General features: G+C 41.1%; 2 protein-coding genes across 2 annotated transcripts; both read left to right on the plus strand.

Annotated features, from left to right (window-relative positions):
• Positions 1-269: 269 nt before the first annotated feature.
• Positions 270-10,185, plus strand: LOC119884566 (golgin subfamily B member 1-like). Its single transcript, XM_038694951.1, has one exon. The coding sequence runs from the start codon at positions 285-287 to the stop codon at positions 10,176-10,178; it is 9,894 nt and encodes a 3,297-aa protein (XP_038550879.1). The 5' UTR covers positions 270-284; the 3' UTR covers positions 10,179-10,185.
• Positions 10,186-10,242: 57 nt separating this feature from the next.
• Positions 10,243-20,324, plus strand: LOC119884567 (golgin subfamily A member 4-like; the record flags this gene model as incomplete). The annotated part of the gene is made up of 1 exon (XM_038694952.1): positions 10,243-20,324. A coding segment is annotated over exon 1 (10,055 nt), but the record flags the coding sequence as incomplete, so codon positions are not given.
• Positions 20,325-20,558: the final 234 nt, after the last annotated feature.

Below are 20,558 nucleotides of genomic sequence, written 5' to 3' on the forward strand. Positions count from 1 at the left end.
AAGAAAGTAGAAGAGGTGGAATCAGCCACAAACAGCATGAGTGGAGAGCGCGAACAACTCACGAAAATGAAGACTGACCATGACAAAGGGAGAGAAATGCTTTTGAATGAAAAGGACATAATGGACAGAGAAAGGGAAGAGCTGAAAATAAGAGAAGATCAACTGATGAGTAAAATGAAATCCATAGAAACTCTGAGAGCAAAACTTCTACAGCAAAATGTGAAGATAAGTGAAGGCGTAAAATACAAGGTGGACAGGTTGAACAAAACAATGAGGATGTGCAAATGCTGTACACTGTATTGGAACAAAAGCTTGGAGAACTTGATAAACAGAAAGAAAGCGTGGCTGGTGACACTGAGATTTTAGAGAGAGAAAGGGAAAGTCTGCTAAGTATGCTCTCCGACATGGACATCCAGAGAGAACACATGGAAAATATGTGGAAGCAAAAGTTTGAGATGGAAAAACAAAATCTTGGAAAACTTAAGGCACAACTGAAGCGAGACAGAGAGGATCTGAATAGAAGGAATGAGCTGTTGAACAAAGAGAAAGTGGACTGTGACCAGATGCGGTCTGACATCCAGACACAAACTGACTTATTAGAACAAGAGAAACAAGACATAAAAGAGGAAAGAGACAGGTTGGAATTCACAAAGATAGAGCTGCAAAAGAAGAAGGAAAACCTTGAATGTCTGTTTGACGGCATATACAGAGAGAAAGCCAACATTAAAGATCTAGCCCTTCATGTTCAGACAAAAAGGGACGAACTTGAGAAAGTCATTAACATGATTGCCTTCAGACGAAAAGAACAAGAGCTCAGGGGAGACGACATCAAAAGACAAACACAAGAACTGGAGACCAGTAAGAACAGCGCACTGGCAGAAAGACAAGAACTGGAAGTTTTGAAGAAGCATCTCAACAAGAAGGGGGAAGAGCTTGAAGCTGCCATGAATAGCATCAGTGGAGAGAGAGGACAACTCAGTCAGATGAAGATCAGTACTGAGAGGGACAGGGAAATACTTTTGAATGAAAAGGACAGACTAGAAAGAGATCGGTCAGAGCTGAAAATAAGAAAAGAACAACTCTTGAATAAAATGAAATCAATAGAATCTCTGAGGGCAAAACTTCAACACCTGAGTGAAAGGATGAGTGAAGACATGAGAGACAAAATCGCCAGACTGGAGCAAAACAACGACGACATTCTGAAACTATTGACTGTATTGGAGCAAAAGCATTGGGATTTGTGTGAAAAGAAAGAATATATGCCACGTTACGCTAAGGCAATCGAGACTGAAAAGAAAGGTTTGAAGAGTGTTTTGGCCGAAATTGTCATCCAGAGACAAGATATGGAAAATCGAATGAAACAAGAGGCTTTGTTGGGAACGACGGATCTTGAAAAGCTGAAGGCAGAGCTGAAGCAAGACAGAGAGGATCTGAACAGAATGACTGAGCTGTTGAACAAAGAGAAAGTGCACTTGGACCAGATGAGGTCTGACATCCAGAGACAAACTGACGTATTAGAACAAGAGAAACAAGACATAAAAGTGGCAAGAGACAAGTTGGACATCACAAAGACTGAGCTGCAAAAGAAGAAGGAAAATGCAGTCAGTCTGTTTGACGAGATAAACAGAGAGAAAACCCACGTGAAAAATCTGACTCTTCGGGTTCGGAGAGAACGAGATGAACTCGAAAATGTCATGAACATGATTACCTTCAGACAAAAAGAGCAAGAACTCAAGGAAGACGACATCAAAAGACAAACACAAGAACTGGAGACCAGTAAGAACAGTGTACTGGCAGAAAGAGAAGAACTGGAACTTTTGAGGAAGGACCTCAACAAGAAAGTAGAAGAGGTGGAATCAGCCACAAACAGCATGAGTGGAGAGCGCGAACAACTCACGAAAATGAAGACTGACCATGACAAAGGGAGAGAAATGCTTTTGAATGAAAAGGACATAATGGACAGAGAAAGGGAAGAGCTGAAAATAAGAGAAGATCAACTGATGAGTAAAATGAAATCCATAGAAACTCTGAGAGCAAAACTTCTACAGCAAAATGTGACGATAAGTGAAGGCGTAAAATACAAGGTGGACAGGTTGAGACAAAACAATGAGGATGTGCTAATGCTGTACACTGTATTGGAACAAAAGCTTGGAGAACTTGATAAACAGAAAGAAAGCGTGGCTGGTGACACTGAGATTTTAGAGAGAGAAAGGGAAAGTCTGCTAAGTATGCTCTCCGACATGGACATCCAGAGAGAACACATGGAAAATATGTGGAAGCAAAAGTTTGAGATGGAAAAACAAAATCTTGGAAAACTTAAGGCACAACTGAAGCGAGACAGAGAGGATCTGAATAGAAGGAATGAGCTGTTGAACAAAGAGAAAGTGGACTGTGACCAGATGCGGTCTGACATCCAGACACAAACTGACTTATTAGAACAAGAGAAACAAGACATAAAAGAGGAAAGAGACAGGTTGGAATTCACAAAGATAGAGCTGCAAAAGAAGAAGGAAAACCTTGAATGTCTGTTTGACGGCATATACAGAGAGAAAGCCAACATTAAAGATCTAGCCCTTCATGTTCAGACAAAAAGGGACGAACTTGAGAAAGTCATTAACATGATTGCCTTCAGACGAAAAGAACAAGAGCTCAGGGGAGACGACATCAAAAGACAAACACAAGAACTGGAGACCAGTAAGAACAGCGCACTGGCAGAAAGACAAGAACTGGAAGTTTTGAAGAAGCATCTCAACAAGAAGGGGGAAGAGCTTGAAGCTGCCATGAATAGCATCAGTGGAGAGAGAGGACAACTCAGTCAGATGAAGATCAGTACTGAGAGGGACAGGGAAATACTTTTGAATGAAAAGGACAGACTAGAAAGAGATCGGTCAGAGCTGAAAATAAGAAAAGAACAACTCTTGAATAAAATGAAATCAATAGAATCTCTGAGGGCAAAACTTCAACACCTGAGTGAAAGGATGAGTGAAGACATGAGAGACAAAATCGCCAGACTGGAGCAAAACAACGACGACATTCTGAAACTATTGACTGTATTGGAGCAAAAGCATTGGGATTTGTGTGAAAAGAAAGAATATATGCCACGTTACGCTAAGGCAATCGAGACTGAAAAGAAAGGTTTGAAGAGTGTTTTGGCCGAAATTGTCATCCAGAGACAAGATATGGAAAATCGAATGAAACAAGAGGCTTTGTTGGGAACGACGGATCTTGAAAAGCTGAAGGCAGAGCTGAAGCAAGACAGAGAGGATCTGAACAGAATGACTGAGCTGTTGAACAAAGAGAAAGTGCACTTGGACCAGATGAGGTCTGACATCCAGAGACAAACTGACGTATTAGAACAAGAGAAACAAGACATAAAAGTGGCAAGAGACAAGTTGGACATCACAAAGACTGAGCTGCAAAAGAAGAAGGAAAATGCAGTCAGTCTGTTTGACGAGATAAACAGAGAGAAAACCCACGTGAAAAATCTGACTCTTCGGGTTCGGAGAGAACGAGATGAACTCGAAAATGTCATGAACATGATTACCTTCAGACAAAAAGAGCAAGAACTCAAGGAAGACGACATCAAAAGACAAACACAAGAACTGGAGACCAGTAAGAACAGTGTACTGGCAGAAAGAGAAGAACTGGAACTTTTGAGGAAGGACCTCAACAAGAAAGTAGAAGAGGTGGAATCAGCCACAAACAGCATGAGTGGAGAGCGCGAACAACTCACGAAAATGAAGACTGACCATGACAAAGGGAGAGAAATGCTTTTGAATGAAAAGGACATAATGGACAGAGAAAGGGAAGAGCTGAAAATAAGAGAAGATCAACTGATGAGTAAAATGAAATCCATAGAAACTCTGAGAGCAAAACTTCTACAGCAAAATGTGACGATAAGTGAAGGCGTAAAATACAAGGTGGACAGGTTGAGACAAAACAATGAGGATGTGCTAATGCTGTACACTGTATTGGAACAAAAGCTTGGAGAACTTGATAAACAGAAAGAAAGCGTGGCTGGTGACACTGAGATTTTAGAGAGAGAAAGGGAAAGTCTGCTAAGTATGCTCTCCGACATGGACATCCAGAGAGAACACATGGAAAATATGTGGAAGCAAAAGTTTGAGATGGAAAAACAAAATCTTGGAAAACTTAAGGCACAACTGAAGCGAGACAGAGAGGATCTGAATAGAAGGAATGAGCTGTTGAACAAAGAGAAAGTGGACTGTGACCAGATGCGGTCTGACATCCAGACACAAACTGACTTATTAGAACAAGAGAAACAAGACATAAAAGAGGAAAGAGACAGGTTGGAATTCACAAAGATAGAGCTGCAAAAGAAGAAGGAAAACCTTGAATGTCTGTTTGACGGCATATACAGAGAGAAAGCCAACATTAAAGATCTAGCCCTTCATGTTCAGACAAAAAGGGACGAACTTGAGAAAGTCATTAACATGATTGCCTTCAGACGAAAAGAACAAGAGCTCAGGGGAGACGACATCAAAAGACAAACACAAGAACTGGAGACCAGTAAGAACAGCGCACTGGCAGAAAGACAAGAACTGGAAGTTTTGAAGAAGCATCTCAACAAGAAGGGGGAAGAGCTTGAAGCTGCCATGAATAGCATCAGTGGAGAGAGAGGACAACTCAGTCAGATGAAGATCAGTACTGAGAGGGACAGGGAAATACTTTTGAATGAAAAGGACAGACTAGAAAGAGATCGGTCAGAGCTGAAAATAAGAAAAGAACAACTCTTGAATAAAATGAAATCAATAGAATCTCTGAGGGCAAAACTTCAACACCTGAGTGAAAGGATGAGTGAAGACATGAGAGACAAAATCGCCAGACTGGAGCAAAACAACGACGACATTCTGAAACTATTGACTGTATTGGAGCAAAAGCATTGGGATTTGTGTGAAAAGAAAGAATATATGCCACGTTACGCTAAGGCAATCGAGACTGAAAAGAAAGGTTTGAAGAGTGTTTTGGCCGAAATTGTCATCCAGAGACAAGATATGGAAAATCGAATGAAACAAGAGGCTTTGTTGGGAACGACGGATCTTGAAAAGCTGAAGGCAGAGCTGAAGCAAGACAGAGAGGATCTGAACAGAATGACTGAGCTGTTGAACAAAGAGAAAGTGCACTTGGACCAGATGAGGTCTGACATCCAGAGACAAACTGACGTATTAGAACAAGAGAAACAAGACATAAAAGTGGCAAGAGACAAGTTGGACATCACAAAGACTGAGCTGCAAAAGAAGAAGGAAAATGCAGTCAGTCTGTTTGACGAGATAAACAGAGAGAAAACCCACGTGAAAAATCTGACTCTTCGGGTTCGGAGAGAACGAGATGAACTCGAAAATGTCATGAACATGATTACCTTCAGACAAAAAGAGCAAGAACTCAAGGAAGACGACATCAAAAGACAAACACAAGAACTGGAGACCAGTAAGAACAGTGTACTGGCAGAAAGAGAAGAACTGGAACTTTTGAGGAAGGACCTCAACAAGAAAGTAGAAGAGGTGGAATCAGCCACAAACAGCATGAGTGGAGAGCGCGAACAACTCACGAAAATGAAGACTGACCATGACAAAGGGAGAGAAATGCTTTTGAATGAAAAGGACATAATGGACAGAGAAAGGGAAGAGCTGAAAATAAGAGAAGATCAACTGATGAGTAAAATGAAATCCATAGAAACTCTGAGAGCAAAACTTCTACAGCAAAATGTGACGATAAGTGAAGGCGTAAAATACAAGGTGGACAGGTTGAGACAAAACAATGAGGATGTGCTAATGCTGTACACTGTATTGGAACAAAAGCTTGGAGAACTTGATAAACAGAAAGAAAGCGTGGCTGGTGACACTGAGATTTTAGAGAGAGAAAGGGAAAGTCTGCTAAGTATGCTCTCCGACATGGACATCCAGAGAGAACACATGGAAAATATGTGGAAGCAAAAGTTTGAGATGGAAAAACAAAATCTTGGAAAACTTAAGGCACAACTGAAGCGAGACAGAGAGGATCTGAATAGAAGGAATGAGCTGTTGAACAAAGAGAAAGTGGACTGTGACCAGATGCGGTCTGACATCCAGACACAAACTGACTTATTAGAACAAGAGAAACAAGACATAAAAGAGGAAAGAGACAGGTTGGAATTCACAAAGATAGAGCTGCAAAAGAAGAAGGAAAACCTTGAATGTCTGTTTGACGGCATATACAGAGAGAAAGCCAACATTAAAGATCTAGCCCTTCATGTTCAGACAAAAAGGGACGAACTTGAGAAAGTCATTAACATGATTGCCTTCAGACGAAAAGAACAAGAGCTCAGGGGAGACGACATCAAAAGACAAACACAAGAACTGGAGACCAGTAAGAACAGCGCACTGGCAGAAAGACAAGAACTGGAAGTTTTGAAGAAGCATCTCAACAAGAAGGGGGAAGAGCTTGAAGCTGCCATGAATAGCATCAGTGGAGAGAGAGGACAACTCAGTCAGATGAAGATCAGTACTGAGAGGGACAGGGAAATACTTTTGAATGAAAAGGACAGACTAGAAAGAGATCGGTCAGAGCTGAAAATAAGAAAAGAACAACTCTTGAATAAAATGAAATCAATAGAATCTCTGAGGGCAAAACTTCAACACCTGAGTGAAAGGATGAGTGAAGACATGAGAGACAAAATCGCCAGACTGGAGCAAAACAACGACGACATTCTGAAACTATTGACTGTATTGGAGCAAAAGCATTGGGATTTGTGTGAAAAGAAAGAATATATGCCACGTTACGCTAAGGCAATCGAGACTGAAAAGAAAGGTTTGAAGAGTGTTTTGGCCGAAATTGTCATCCAGAGACAAGATATGGAAAATCGAATGAAACAAGAGGCTTTGTTGGGAACGACGGATCTTGAAAAGCTGAAGGCAGAGCTGAAGCAAGACAGAGAGGATCTGAACAGAATGACTGAGCTGTTGAACAAAGAGAAAGTGCACTTGGACCAGATGAGGTCTGACATCCAGAGACAAACTGACGTATTAGAACAAGAGAAACAAGACATAAAAGTGGCAAGAGACAAGTTGGACATCACAAAGACTGAGCTGCAAAAGAAGAAGGAAAATGCAGTCAGTCTGTTTGACGAGATAAACAGAGAGAAAACCCACGTGAAAAATCTGACTCTTCGGGTTCGGAGAGAACGAGATGAACTCGAAAATGTCATGAACATGATTACCTTCAGACAAAAAGAGCAAGAACTCAAGGAAGACGACATCAAAAGACAAACACAAGAACTGGAGACCAGTAAGAACAGTGTACTGGCAGAAAGAGAAGAACTGGAACTTTTGAGGAAGGACCTCAACAAGAAAGTAGAAGAGGTGGAATCAGCCACAAACAGCATGAGTGGAGAGCGCGAACAACTCACGAAAATGAAGACTGACCATGACAAAGGGAGAGAAATGCTTTTGAATGAAAAGGACATAATGGACAGAGAAAGGGAAGAGCTGAAAATAAGAGAAGATCAACTGATGAGTAAAATGAAATCCATAGAAACTCTGAGAGCAAAACTTCTACAGCAAAATGTGACGATAAGTGAAGGCGTAAAATACAAGGTGGACAGGTTGAGACAAAACAATGAGGATGTGCTAATGCTGTACACTGTATTGGAACAAAAGCTTGGAGAACTTGATAAACAGAAAGAAAGCGTGGCTGGTGACACTGAGATTTTAGAGAGAGAAAGGGAAAGTCTGCTAAGTATGCTCTCCGACATGGACATCCAGAGAGAACACATGGAAAATATGTGGAAGCAAAAGTTTGAGATGGAAAAACAAAATCTTGGAAAACTTAAGGCACAACTGAAGCGAGACAGAGAGGATCTGAATAGAAGGAATGAGCTGTTGAACAAAGAGAAAGTGGACTGTGACCAGATGCGGTCTGACATCCAGACACAAACTGACTTATTAGAACAAGAGAAACAAGACATAAAAGAGGAAAGAGACAGGTTGGAATTCACAAAGATAGAGCTGCAAAAGAAGAAGGAAAACCTTGAATGTCTGTTTGACGGCATATACAGAGAGAAAGCCAACATTAAAGATCTAGCCCTTCATGTTCAGACAAAAAGGGACGAACTTGAGAAAGTCATTAACATGATTGCCTTCAGACGAAAAGAACAAGAGCTCAGGGGAGACGACATCAAAAGACAAACACAAGAACTGGAGACCAGTAAGAACAGCGCACTGGCAGAAAGACAAGAACTGGAAGTTTTGAAGAAGCATCTCAACAAGAAGGGGGAAGAGCTTGAAGCTGCCATGAATAGCATCAGTGGAGAGAGAGGACAACTCAGTCAGATGAAGATCAGTACTGAGAGGGACAGGGAAATACTTTTGAATGAAAAGGACAGACTAGAAAGAGATCGGTCAGAGCTGAAAATAAGAAAAGAACAACTCTTGAATAAAATGAAATCAATAGAATCTCTGAGGGCAAAACTTCAACACCTGAGTGAAAGGATGAGTGAAGACATGAGAGACAAAATCGCCAGACTGGAGCAAAACAACGACGACATTCTGAAACTATTGACTGTATTGGAGCAAAAGCATTGGGATTTGTGTGAAAAGAAAGAATATATGCCACGTTACGCTAAGGCAATCGAGACTGAAAAGAAAGGTTTGAAGAGTGTTTTGGCCGAAATTGTCATCCAGAGACAAGATATGGAAAATCGAATGAAACAAGAGGCTTTGTTGGGAACGACGGATCTTGAAAAGCTGAAGGCAGAGCTGAAGCAAGACAGAGAGGATCTGAACAGAATGACTGAGCTGTTGAACAAAGAGAAAGTGCACTTGGACCAGATGAGGTCTGACATCCAGAGACAAACTGACGTATTAGAACAAGAGAAACAAGACATAAAAGTGGCAAGAGACAAGTTGGACATCACAAAGACTGAGCTGCAAAAGAAGAAGGAAAATGCAGTCAGTCTGTTTGACGAGATAAACAGAGAGAAAACCCACGTGAAAAATCTGACTCTTCGGGTTCGGAGAGAACGAGATGAACTCGAAAATGTCATGAACATGATTACCTTCAGACAAAAAGAGCAAGAACTCAAGGAAGACGACATCAAAAGACAAACACAAGAACTGGAGACCAGTAAGAACAGTGTACTGGCAGAAAGAGAAGAACTGGAACTTTTGAGGAAGGACCTCAACAAGAAAGTAGAAGAGGTGGAATCAGCCACAAACAGCATGAGTGGAGAGCGCGAACAACTCACGAAAATGAAGACTGACCATGACAAAGGGAGAGAAATGCTTTTGAATGAAAAGGACATAATGGACAGAGAAAGGGAAGAGCTGAAAATAAGAGAAGATCAACTGATGAGTAAAATGAAATCCATAGAAACTCTGAGAGCAAAACTTCTACAGCAAAATGTGAAGATAAGTGAAGGCGTAAAATACAAGGTGGACAGGTTGAGACAAAACAATGAGGATGTGCTAATGCTGTACACTGTATTGGAACAAAAGCTTGGAGAACTTGATAAACAGAAAGAAAGCGTGGCTGGTGACACTGAGATTTTAGAGAGAGAAAGGGAAAGTCTGCTAAGTATGCTCTCCGACATGGACATCCAGAGAGAACACATGGAAAATATGTGGAAGCAAAAGTTTGAGATGGAAAAACAAAATCTTGGAAAACTTAAGGCACAACTGAAGCGAGACAGAGAGGATCTGAATAGAAGGAATGAGCTGTTGAACAAAGAGAAAGTGGACTGTGACCAGATGCGGTCTGACATCCAGACACAAACTGACTTATTAGAACAAGAGAAACAAGACATAAAAGAGGAAAGAGACAGGTTGGAATTCACAAAGATAGAGCTGCAAAAGAAGAAGGAAAACCTTGAATGTCTGTTTGACGGCATATACAGAGAGAAAGCCAACATTAAAGATCTAGCCCTTCATGTTCAGACAAAAAGGGACGAACTTGAGAAAGTCATTAACATGATTGCCTTCAGACGAAAAGAACAAGAGCTCAGGGGAGACGACATCAAAAGACAAACACAAGAACTGGAGACCAGTAAGAACAGCGCACTGGCAGAAAGACAAGAACTGGAAGTTTTGAAGAAGCATCTCAACAAGAAGGGGGAAGAGCTTGAAGCTGCCATGAATAGCATCAGTGGAGAGAGGACAACTCAGTCAGATGAAGATCAGTACTGAGAGGGACAGGGAAATACTTTTGAATGAAAAGGACAGACTAGAAAGAGATCGGTCAGAGCTGAAAATAAGAAAAGAACAACTCTTGAATAAAATGAAATCAATAGAATCTCTGAGGGCAAAACTTCAACACCTGAGTGAAAGGATGAGTGAAGACATGAGAGACAAAATCGCCAGACTGGAGCAAAACAACGACGACATTCTGAAACTATTGACTGTATTGGAGCAAAAGCATTGGGATTTGTGTGAAAAGAAAGAATATATGCCACGTTACGCTAAGGCAATCGAGACTGAAAAGAAAGGTTTGAAGAGTGTTTTGGCCGAAATTGTCATCCAGAGACAAGATATGGAAAATCGAATGAAACAAGAGGCTTTGTTGGGAACGACGGATCTTGAAAAGCTGAAGGCAGAGCTGAAGCAAGACAGAGAGGATCTGAATAGAAGGAATGAGCTGTTGAACAAAGAGAAAGTGGACTGTGACCAGATGCGGTCTGACATCCAGACACAAACTGACTTATTAGAACAAGAGAAACAAGACATAAAAGAGGAAAGAGACAGGTTGGAATTCACAAAGATAGAGCTGCAAAAGAAGAAGGAAAACCTTGAATGTCTGTTTGACGGCATATACAGAGAGAAAGCCAACATTAAAGATCTAGCCCTTCATGTTCAGACAAAAAGGGACGAACTTGAGAAAGTCATTAACATGATTGCCTTCAGACGAAAAGAACAAGAGCTCAGGGGAGACGACATCAAAAGACAAACACAAGAACTGGAGACCAGTAAGAACAGCGCACTGGCAGAAAGACAAGAACTGGAAGTTTTGAAGAAGCATCTCAACAAGAAGGGGGAAGAGCTTGAAGCTGCCATGAATAGCATCAGTGGAGAGAGAGGACAACTCAGTCAGATGAAGATCAGTACTGAGAGGGACAGGGAAATACTTTTGAATGAAAAGGACAGACTAGAAAGAGATCGGTCAGAGCTGAAAATAAGAAAAGAACAACTCTTGAATAAAATGAAATCAATAGAATCTCTGAGGGCAAAACTTCAACACCTGAGTGAAAGGATGAGTGAAGACATGAGAGACAAAATCGCCAGACTGGAGCAAAACAACGACGACATTCTGAAACTATTGACTGTATTGGAGCAAAAGCATTGGGATTTGTGTGAAAAGAAAGAATATATGCCACGTTACGCTAAGGCAATCGAGACTGAAAAGAAAGGTTTGAAGAGTGTTTTGGCCGAAATTGTCATCCAGAGACAAGATATGGAAAATCGAATGAAACAAGAGGCTTTGTTGGGAACGACGGATCTTGAAAAGCTGAAGGCAGAGCTGAAGCAAGACAGAGAGGATCTGAACAGAATGACTGAGCTGTTGAACAAAGAGAAAGTGCACTTGGACCAGATGAGGTCTGACATCCAGAGACAAACTGACGTATTAGAACAAGAGAAACAAGACATAAAAGTGGCAAGAGACAAGTTGGACATCACAAAGACTGAGCTGCAAAAGAAGAAGGAAAATGCAGTCAGTCTGTTTGACGAGATAAACAGAGAGAAAACCCACGTGAAAAATCTGACTCTTCGGGTTCGGAGAGAACGAGATGAACTCGAAAATGTCATGAACATGATTACCTTCAGACAAAAAGAGCAAGAACTCAAGGAAGACGACATCAAAAGACAAACACAAGAACTGGAGACCAGTAAGAACAGTGTACTGGCAGAAAGAGAAGAACTGGAACTTTTGAGGAAGGACCTCAACAAGAAAGTAGAAGAGGTGGAATCAGCCACAAACAGCATGAGTGGAGAGCGCGAACAACTCACGAAAATGAAGACTGACCATGACAAAGGGAGAGAAATGCTTTTGAATGAAAAGGACATAATGGACAGAGAAAGGGAAGAGCTGAAAATAAGAGAAGATCAACTGATGAGTAAAATGAAATCCATAGAAACTCTGAGAGCAAAACTTCTACAGCAAAATGTGACGATAAGTGAAGGCGTAAAATACAAGGTGGACAGGTTGAGACAAAACAATGAGGATGTGCTAATGCTGTACACTGTATTGGAACAAAAGCTTGGAGAACTTGATAAACAGAAAGAAAGCGTGGCTGGTGACACTGAGATTTTAGAGAGAGAAAGGGAAAGTCTGCTAAGTATGCTCTCCGACATGGACATCCAGAGAGAACACATGGAAAATATGTGGAAGCAAAAGTTTGAGATGGAAAAACAAAATCTTGGAAAACTTAAGGCACAACTGAAGCGAGACAGAGAGGATCTGAATAGAAGGAATGAGCTGTTGAACAAAGAGAAAGTGGACTGTGACCAGATGCGGTCTGACATCCAGACACAAACTGACTTATTAGAACAAGAGAAACAAGACATAAAAGAGGAAAGAGACAGGTTGGAATTCACAAAGATAGAGCTGCAAAAGAAGAAGGAAAACCTTGAATGTCTGTTTGACGGCATATACAGAGAGAAAGCCAACATTAAAGATCTAGCCCTTCATGTTCAGACAAAAAGGGACGAACTTGAGAAAGTCATTAACATGATTGCCTTCAGACGAAAAGAACAAGAGCTCAGGGGAGACGACATCAAAAGACAAACACAAGAACTGGAGACCAGTAAGAACAGCGCACTGGCAGAAAGACAAGAACTGGAAGTTTTGAAGAAGCATCTCAACAAGAAGGGGGAAGAGCTTGAAGCTGCCATGAATAGCATCAGTGGAGAGAGAGGACAACTCAGTCAGATGAAGATCAGTACTGAGAGGGACAGGGAAATACTTTTGAATGAAAAGGACAGACTAGAAAGAGATCGGTCAGAGCTGAAAATAAGAAAAGAACAACTCTTGAATAAAATGAAATCAATAGAATCTCTGAGGGCAAAACTTCAACACCTGAGTGAAAGGATGAGTGAAGACATGAGAGACAAAATCGCCAGACTGGAGCAAAACAACGACGACATTCTGAAACTATTGACTGTATTGGAGCAAAAGCATTGGGATTTGTGTGAAAAGAAAGAATATATGCCACGTTACGCTAAGGCAATCGAGACTGAAAAGAAAGGTTTGAAGAGTGTTTTGGCCGAAATTGTCATCCAGAGACAAGATATGGAAAATCGAATGAAACAAGAGGCTTTGTTGGGAACGACGGATCTTGAAAAGCTGAAGGCAGAGCTGAAGCAAGACAGAGAGGATCTGAACAGAATGACTGAGCTGTTGAACAAAGAGAAAGTGCACTTGGACCAGATGAGGTCTGACATCCAGAGACAAACTGACGTATTAGAACAAGAGAAACAAGACATAAAAGTGGCAAGAGACAAGTTGGACATCACAAAGACTGAGCTGCAAAAGAAGAAGGAAAATGCAGTCAGTCTGTTTGACGAGATAAACAGAGAGAAAACCCACGTGAAAAATCTGACTCTTCGGGTTCGGAGAGAACGAGATGAACTCGAAAATGTCATGAACATGATTACCTTCAGACAAAAAGAGCAAGAACTCAAGGAAGACGACATCAAAAGACAAACACAAGAACTGGAGACCAGTAAGAACAGTGTACTGGCAGAAAGAGAAGAACTGGAACTTTTGAGGAAGGACCTCAACAAGAAAGTAGAAGAGGTGGAATCAGCCACAAACAGCATGAGTGGAGAGCGCGAACAACTCACGAAAATGAAGACTGACCATGACAAAGGGAGAGAAATGCTTTTGAATGAAAAGGACATAATGGACAGAGAAAGGGAAGAGCTGAAAATAAGAGAAGATCAACTGATGAGTAAAATGAAATCCATAGAAACTCTGAGAGCAAAACTTCTACAGCAAAATGTGACGATAAGTGAAGGCGTAAAATACAAGGTGGACAGGTTGAGACAAAACAATGAGGATGTGCTAATGCTGTACACTGTATTGGAACAAAAGCTTGGAGAACTTGATAAACAGAAAGAAAGCGTGGCTGGTGACACTGAGATTTTAGAGAGAGAAAGGGAAAGTCTGCTAAGTATGCTCTCCGACATGGACATCCAGAGAGAACACATGGAAAATATGTGGAAGCAAAAGTTTGAGATGGAAAAACAAAATCTTGGAAAACTTAAGGCACAACTGAAGCGAGACAGAGAGGATCTGAATAGAAGGAATGAGCTGTTGAACAAAGAGAAAGTGGACTGTGACCAGATGCGGTCTGACATCCAGACACAAACTGACTTATTAGAACAAGAGAAACAAGACATAAAAGAGGAAAGAGACAGGTTGGAATTCACAAAGATAGAGCTGCAAAAGAAGAAGGAAAACCTTGAATGTCTGTTTGACGGCATATACAGAGAGAAAGCCAACATTAAAGATCTAGCCCTTCATGTTCAGACAAAAAGGGACGAACTTGAGAAAGTCATTAACATGATTGCCTTCAGACGAAAAGAACAAGAGCTCAGGGGAGACGACATCAAAAGACAAACACAAGAACTGGAGACCAGTAAGAACAGCGCACTGGCAGAAAGACAAGAACTGGAAGTTTTGAAGAAGCATCTCAACAAGAAGGGGGAAGAGCTTGAAGCTGCCATGAATAGCATCAGTGGAGAGAGAGGACAACTCAGTCAGATGAAGATCAGTACTGAGAGGGACAGGGAAATACTTTTGAATGAAAAGGACAGACTAGAAAGAGATCGGTCAGAGCTGAAAATAAGAAAAGAACAACTCTTGAATAAAATGAAATCAATAGAATCTCTGAGGGCAAAACTTCAACACCTGAGTGAAAGGATGAGTGAAGACATGAGAGACAAAATCGCCAGACTGGAGCAAAACAACGACGACATTCTGAAACTATTGACTGTATTGGAGCAAAAGCATTGGGATTTGTGTGAAAAGAAAGAATATATGCCACGTTACGCTAAGGCAATCGAGACTGAAAAGAAAGGTTTGAAGAGTGTTTTGGCCGAAATTGTCATCCAGAGACAAGATATGGAAAATCGAATGAAACAAGAGGCTTTGTTGGGAACGACGGATCTTGAAAAGCTGAAGGCAGAGCTGAAGCAAGACAGAGAGGATCTGAACAGAATGACTGAGCTGTTGAACAAAGAGAAAGTGCACTTGGACCAGATGAGGTCTGACATCCAGAGACAAACTGACGTATTAGAACAAGAGAAACAAGACATAAAAGTGGCAAGAGACAAGTTGGACATCACAAAGACTGAGCTGCAAAAGAAGAAGGAAAATGCAGTCAGTCTGTTTGACGAGATAAACAGAGAGAAAACCCACGTGAAAAATCTGACTCTTCGGGTTCGGAGAGAACGAGATGAACTCGAAAATGTCATGAACATGATTACCTTCAGACAAAAAGAGCAAGAACTCAAGGAAGACGACATCAAAAGACAAACACAAGAACTGGAGACCAGTAAGAACAGTGTACTGGCAGAAAGAGAAGAACTGGAACTTTTGAGGAAGGACCTCAACAAGAAAGTAGAAGAGGTGGAATCAGCCACAAACAGCATGAGTGGAGAGCGCGAACAACTCACGAAAATGAAGACTGACCATGACAAAGGGAGAGAAATGCTTTTGAATGAAAAGGACATAATGGACAGAGAAAGGGAAGAGCTGAAAATAAGAGAAGATCAACTGATGAGTAAAATGAAATCCATAGAAACTCTGAGAGCAAAACTTCTACAGCAAAATGTGACGATAAGTGAAGGCGTAAAATACAAGGTGGACAGGTTGAGACAAAACAATGAGGATGTGCTAATGCTGTACACTGTATTGGAACAAAAGCTTGGAGAACTTGATAAACAGAAAGAAAGCGTGGCTGGTGACACTGAGATTTTAGAGAGAGAAAGGGAAAGTCTGCTAAGTATGCTCTCCGACATGGACATCCAGAGAGAACACATGGAAAATATGTGGAAGCAAAAGTTTGAGATGGAAAAACAAAATCTTGGAAAACTTAAGGCACAACTGAAGCGAGACAGAGAGGATCTGAATAGAAGGAATGAGCTGTTGAACAAAGAGAAAGTGGACTGTGACCAGATGCGGTCTGACATCCAGACACAAACTGACTTATTAGAACAAGAGAAACAAGACATAAAAGAGGAAAGAGACAGGTTGGAATTCACAAAGATAGAGCTGCAAAAGAAGAAGGAAAACCTTGAATGTCTGTTTGACGGCATATACAGAGAGAAAGCCAACATTAAAGATCTAGCCCTTCATGTTCAGACAAAAAGGGACGAACTTGAGAAAGTCATTAACATGATTGCCTTCAGACGAAAAGAACAAGAGCTCAGGGGAGACGACATCAAAAGACAAACACAAGAACTGGAGACCAGTAAGAACAGCGCACTGGCAGAAAGACAAGAACTGGAAGTTTTGAAGAAGCATCTCAACAAGAAGGGGGAAGAGCTTGAAGCTGCCATGAATAGCATCAGTGGAGAGAGAGGACAACTCAGTCAGATGAAGATCAGTACTGAGAGGGACAGGGAAATACTTTTGAATGAAAAGGACAGACTAGAAAGAGATCGGTCAGAGCTGAAAATAAGAAAAGAACAACTCTTGAATAAAATGAAATCAATAGAATCTCTGAGGGCAAAACTTCAACACCTGAGTGAAAGGATGAGTGAAGACATGAGAGACAAAATCGCCAGACTGGAGCAAAACAACGACGACATTCTGAAACTATTGACTGTATTGGAGCAAAAGCATTGGGATTTGTGTGAAAAGAAAGAATATATGCCACGTTACGCTAAGGCAATCGAGACTGAAAAGAAAGGTTTGAAGAGTGTTTTGGCCGAAATTGTCATCCAGAGACAAGATATGGAAAATCGAATGAAACAAGAGGCTTTGTTGGGAACGACGGATCTTGAAAAGCTGAAGGCAGAGCTGAAGCAAGACAGAGAGGATCTGAACAGAATGACTGAGCTGTTGAACAAAGAGAAAGTGCACTTGGACCAGATGAGGTCTGACATCCAGAGACAAACTGACGTATTAGAACAAGAGAAACAAGACATAAAAGTGGCAAGAGACAAGTTGGACATCACAAAGACTGAGCTGCAAAAGAAGAAGGAAAATGCAGTCAGTCTGTTTGACGAGATAAACAGAGAGAAAACCCACGTGAAAAATCTGACTCTTCGGGTTCGGAGAGAACGAGATGAACTCGAAAATGTCATGAACATGATTACCTTCAGACAAAAAGAGCAAGAACTCAAGGAAGACGACATCAAAAGACAAACACAAGAACTGGAGACCAGTAAGAACAGTGTACTGGCAGAAAGAGAAGAACTGGAACTTTTGAGGAAGGACCTCAACAAGAAAGTAGAAGAGGTGGAATCAGCCACAAACAGCATGAGTGGAGAGCGCGAACAACTCACGAAAATGAAGACTGACCATGACAAAGGGAGAGAAATGCTTTTGAATGAAAAGGACATAATGGACAGAGAAAGGGAAGAGCTGAAAATAAGAGAAGATCAACTGATGAGTAAAATGAAATCCATAGAAACTCTGAGAGCAAAACTTCTACAGCAAAATGTGACGATAAGTGAAGGCGTAAAATACAAGGTGGACAGGTTGAGACAAAACAATGAGGATGTGCTAATGCTGTACACTGTATTGGAACAAAAGCTTGGAGAACTTGATAAACAGAAAGAAAGCGTGGCTGGTGACACTGAGATTTTAGAGAGAGAAAGGGAAAGTCTGCTAAGTATGCTCTCCGACATGGACATCCAGAGAGAACACATGGAAAATATGTGGAAGCAAAAGTTTGAGATGGAAAAACAAAATCTTGGAAAACTTAAGGCACAACTGAAGCGAGACAGAGAGGATCTGAATAGAAGGAATGAGCTGTTGAACAAAGAGAAAGTGGACTGTGACCAGATGCGGTCTGACATCCAGACACAAACTGACTTATTAGAACAAGAGAAACAAGACATAAAAGAGGAAAGAGACAGGTTGGAATTCACAAAGATAGAGCTGCAAAAGAAGAAGGAAAACCTTGAATGTCTGTTTGACGGCATATACAGAGAGAAAGCCAACATTAAAGATCTAGCCCTTCATGTTCAGACAAAAAGGGACGAACTTGAGAAAGTCATTAACATGATTGCCTTCAGACGAAAAGAACAAGAGCTCAGGGGAGACGACATCAAAAGACAAACACAAGAACTGGAGACCAGTAAGAACAGCGCACTGGCAGAAAGACAAGAACTGGAAGTTTTGAAGAAGCATCTCAACAAGAAGGGGGAAGAGCTTGAAGCTGCCATGAATAGCATCAGTGGAGAGAGAGGACAACTCAGTCAGATGAAGATCAGTACTGAGAGGGACAGGGAAATACTTTTGAATGAAAAGGACAGACTAGAAAGAGATCGGTCAGAGCTGAAAATAAGAAAAGAACAACTCTTGAATAAAATGAAATCAATAGAATCTCTGAGGGCAAAACTTCAACACCTGAGTGAAAGGATGAGTGAAGACATGAGAGACAAAATCGCCAGACTGGAGCAAAACAACGACGACATTCTGAAACTATTGACTGTATTGGAGCAAAAGCATTGGGATTTGTGTGAAAAGAAAGAATATATGCCACGTTACGCTAAGGCAATCGAGACTGAAAAGAAAGGTTTGAAGAGTGTTTTGGCCGAAATTGTCATCCAGAGACAAGATATGGAAAATCGAATGAAACAAGAGGCTTTGTTGGGAACGACGGATCTTGAAAAGCTGAAGGCAGAGCTGAAGCAAGACAGAGAGGATCTGAACAGAATGACTGAGCTGTTGAACAAAGAGAAAGTGCACTTGGACCAGATGAGGTCTGACATCCAGAGACAAACTGACGTATTAGAACAAGAGAAACAAGACATAAAAGTGGCAAGAGACAAGTTGGACATCACAAAGACTGAGCTGCAAAAGAAGAAGGAAAATGCAGTCAGTCTGTTTGACGAGATAAACAGAGAGAAAACCCACGTGAAAAATCTGACTCTTCGGGTTCGGAGAGAACGAGATGAACTCGAAAATGTCATGAACATGATTACCTTCAGACAAAAAGAGCAAGAACTCAAGGAAGACGACATCAAAAGACAAACACAAGAACTGGAGACCAGTAAGAACAGTGTACTGGCAGAAAGAGAAGAACTGGAACTTTTGAGGAAGGACCTCAACAAGAAAGTAGAAGAGGTGGAATCAGCCACAAACAGCATGAGTGGAGAGCGCGAACAACTCACGAAAATGAAGACTGACCATGACAAAGGGAGAGAAATGCTTTTGAATGAAAAGGACATAATGGACAGAGAAAGGGAAGAGCTGAAAATAAGAGAAGATCAACTGATGAGTAAAATGAAATCCATAGAAACTCTGAGAGCAAAACTTCTACAGCAAAATGTGAAGATAAGTGAAGGCGTAAAATACAAGGTGGACAGGTTGAGACAAAACAATGAGGATGTGCTAATGCTGTACACTGTATTGGAACAAAAGCTTGGAGAACTTGATAAACAGAAAGAAAGCGTGGCTGGTGACACTGAGATTTTAGAGAGAGAAAGGGAAAGTCTGCTAAGTATGCTCTCCGACATGGACATCCAGAGAGAACACATGGAAAATATGTGGAAGCAAAAGTTTGAGATGGAAAAACAAAATCTTGGAAAACTTAAGGCACAACTGAAGCGAGACAGAGAGGATCTGAATAGAAGGAATGAGCTGTTGAACAAAGAGAAAGTGGACTGTGACCAGATGCGGTCTGACATCCAGACACAAACTGACTTATTAGAACAAGAGAAACAAGACATAAAAGAGGAAAGAGACAGGTTGGAATTCACAAAGATAGAGCTGCAAAAGAAGAAGGAAAACCTTGAATGTCTGTTTGACGGCATATACAGAGAGAAAGCCAACATTAAAGATCTAGCCCTTCATGTTCAGACAAAAAGGGACGAACTTGAGAAAGTCATTAACATGATTGCCTTCAGACGAAAAGAACAAGAGCTCAGGGGAGACATCAAAAGACAAACACAAGAACTGGAGACCAGTAAGAACAGCGCACTGGCAGAAAGACAAGAACTGGAAGTTTTGAAGAAGCATCTCAACAAGAAGGGGGAAGAGCTTGAAGCTGCCATGAATAGCATCAGTGGAGAGAGAGGACAACTCAGTCAGATGAAGATCAGTACTGAGAGGGACAGGGAAATACTTTTGAATGAAAAGGACAGACTAGAAAGAGATCGGTCAGAGCTGAAAATAAGAAAAGAACAACTCTTGAATAAAATGAAATCAATAGAATCTCTGAGGGCAAAACTTCAACACCTGAGTGAAAGGGAGTGAAGACATGAGAGACAAAATCGCCAGACTGGAGCAAAACAACGACGACATTCTGAAACTATTGACTGTATTGGAGCAAAAGCATTGGGATTTGTGTGAAAAGAAAGAATATATGCCACGTTACGCTAAGGCAATCGAGA

This window comes from Micropterus salmoides, unplaced genomic scaffold (genome assembly GCF_014851395.1).
Source record: "Micropterus salmoides isolate LMB-PRFRI ecotype aquatic unplaced genomic scaffold, ASM1485139v1 Ms_hic_scaffold_3545, whole genome shotgun sequence".
NCBI lineage: Eukaryota > Metazoa > Chordata > Actinopteri > Centrarchiformes > Centrarchidae > Micropterus > Micropterus salmoides.

Coding starts and splice junctions, on each gene's coding strand:
- LOC119884566 (XM_038694951.1), top strand. CDS start 285: ATGCTGTACACTGTATTGGAACAAAAGCTTGGAGAACTTGATAAACAG.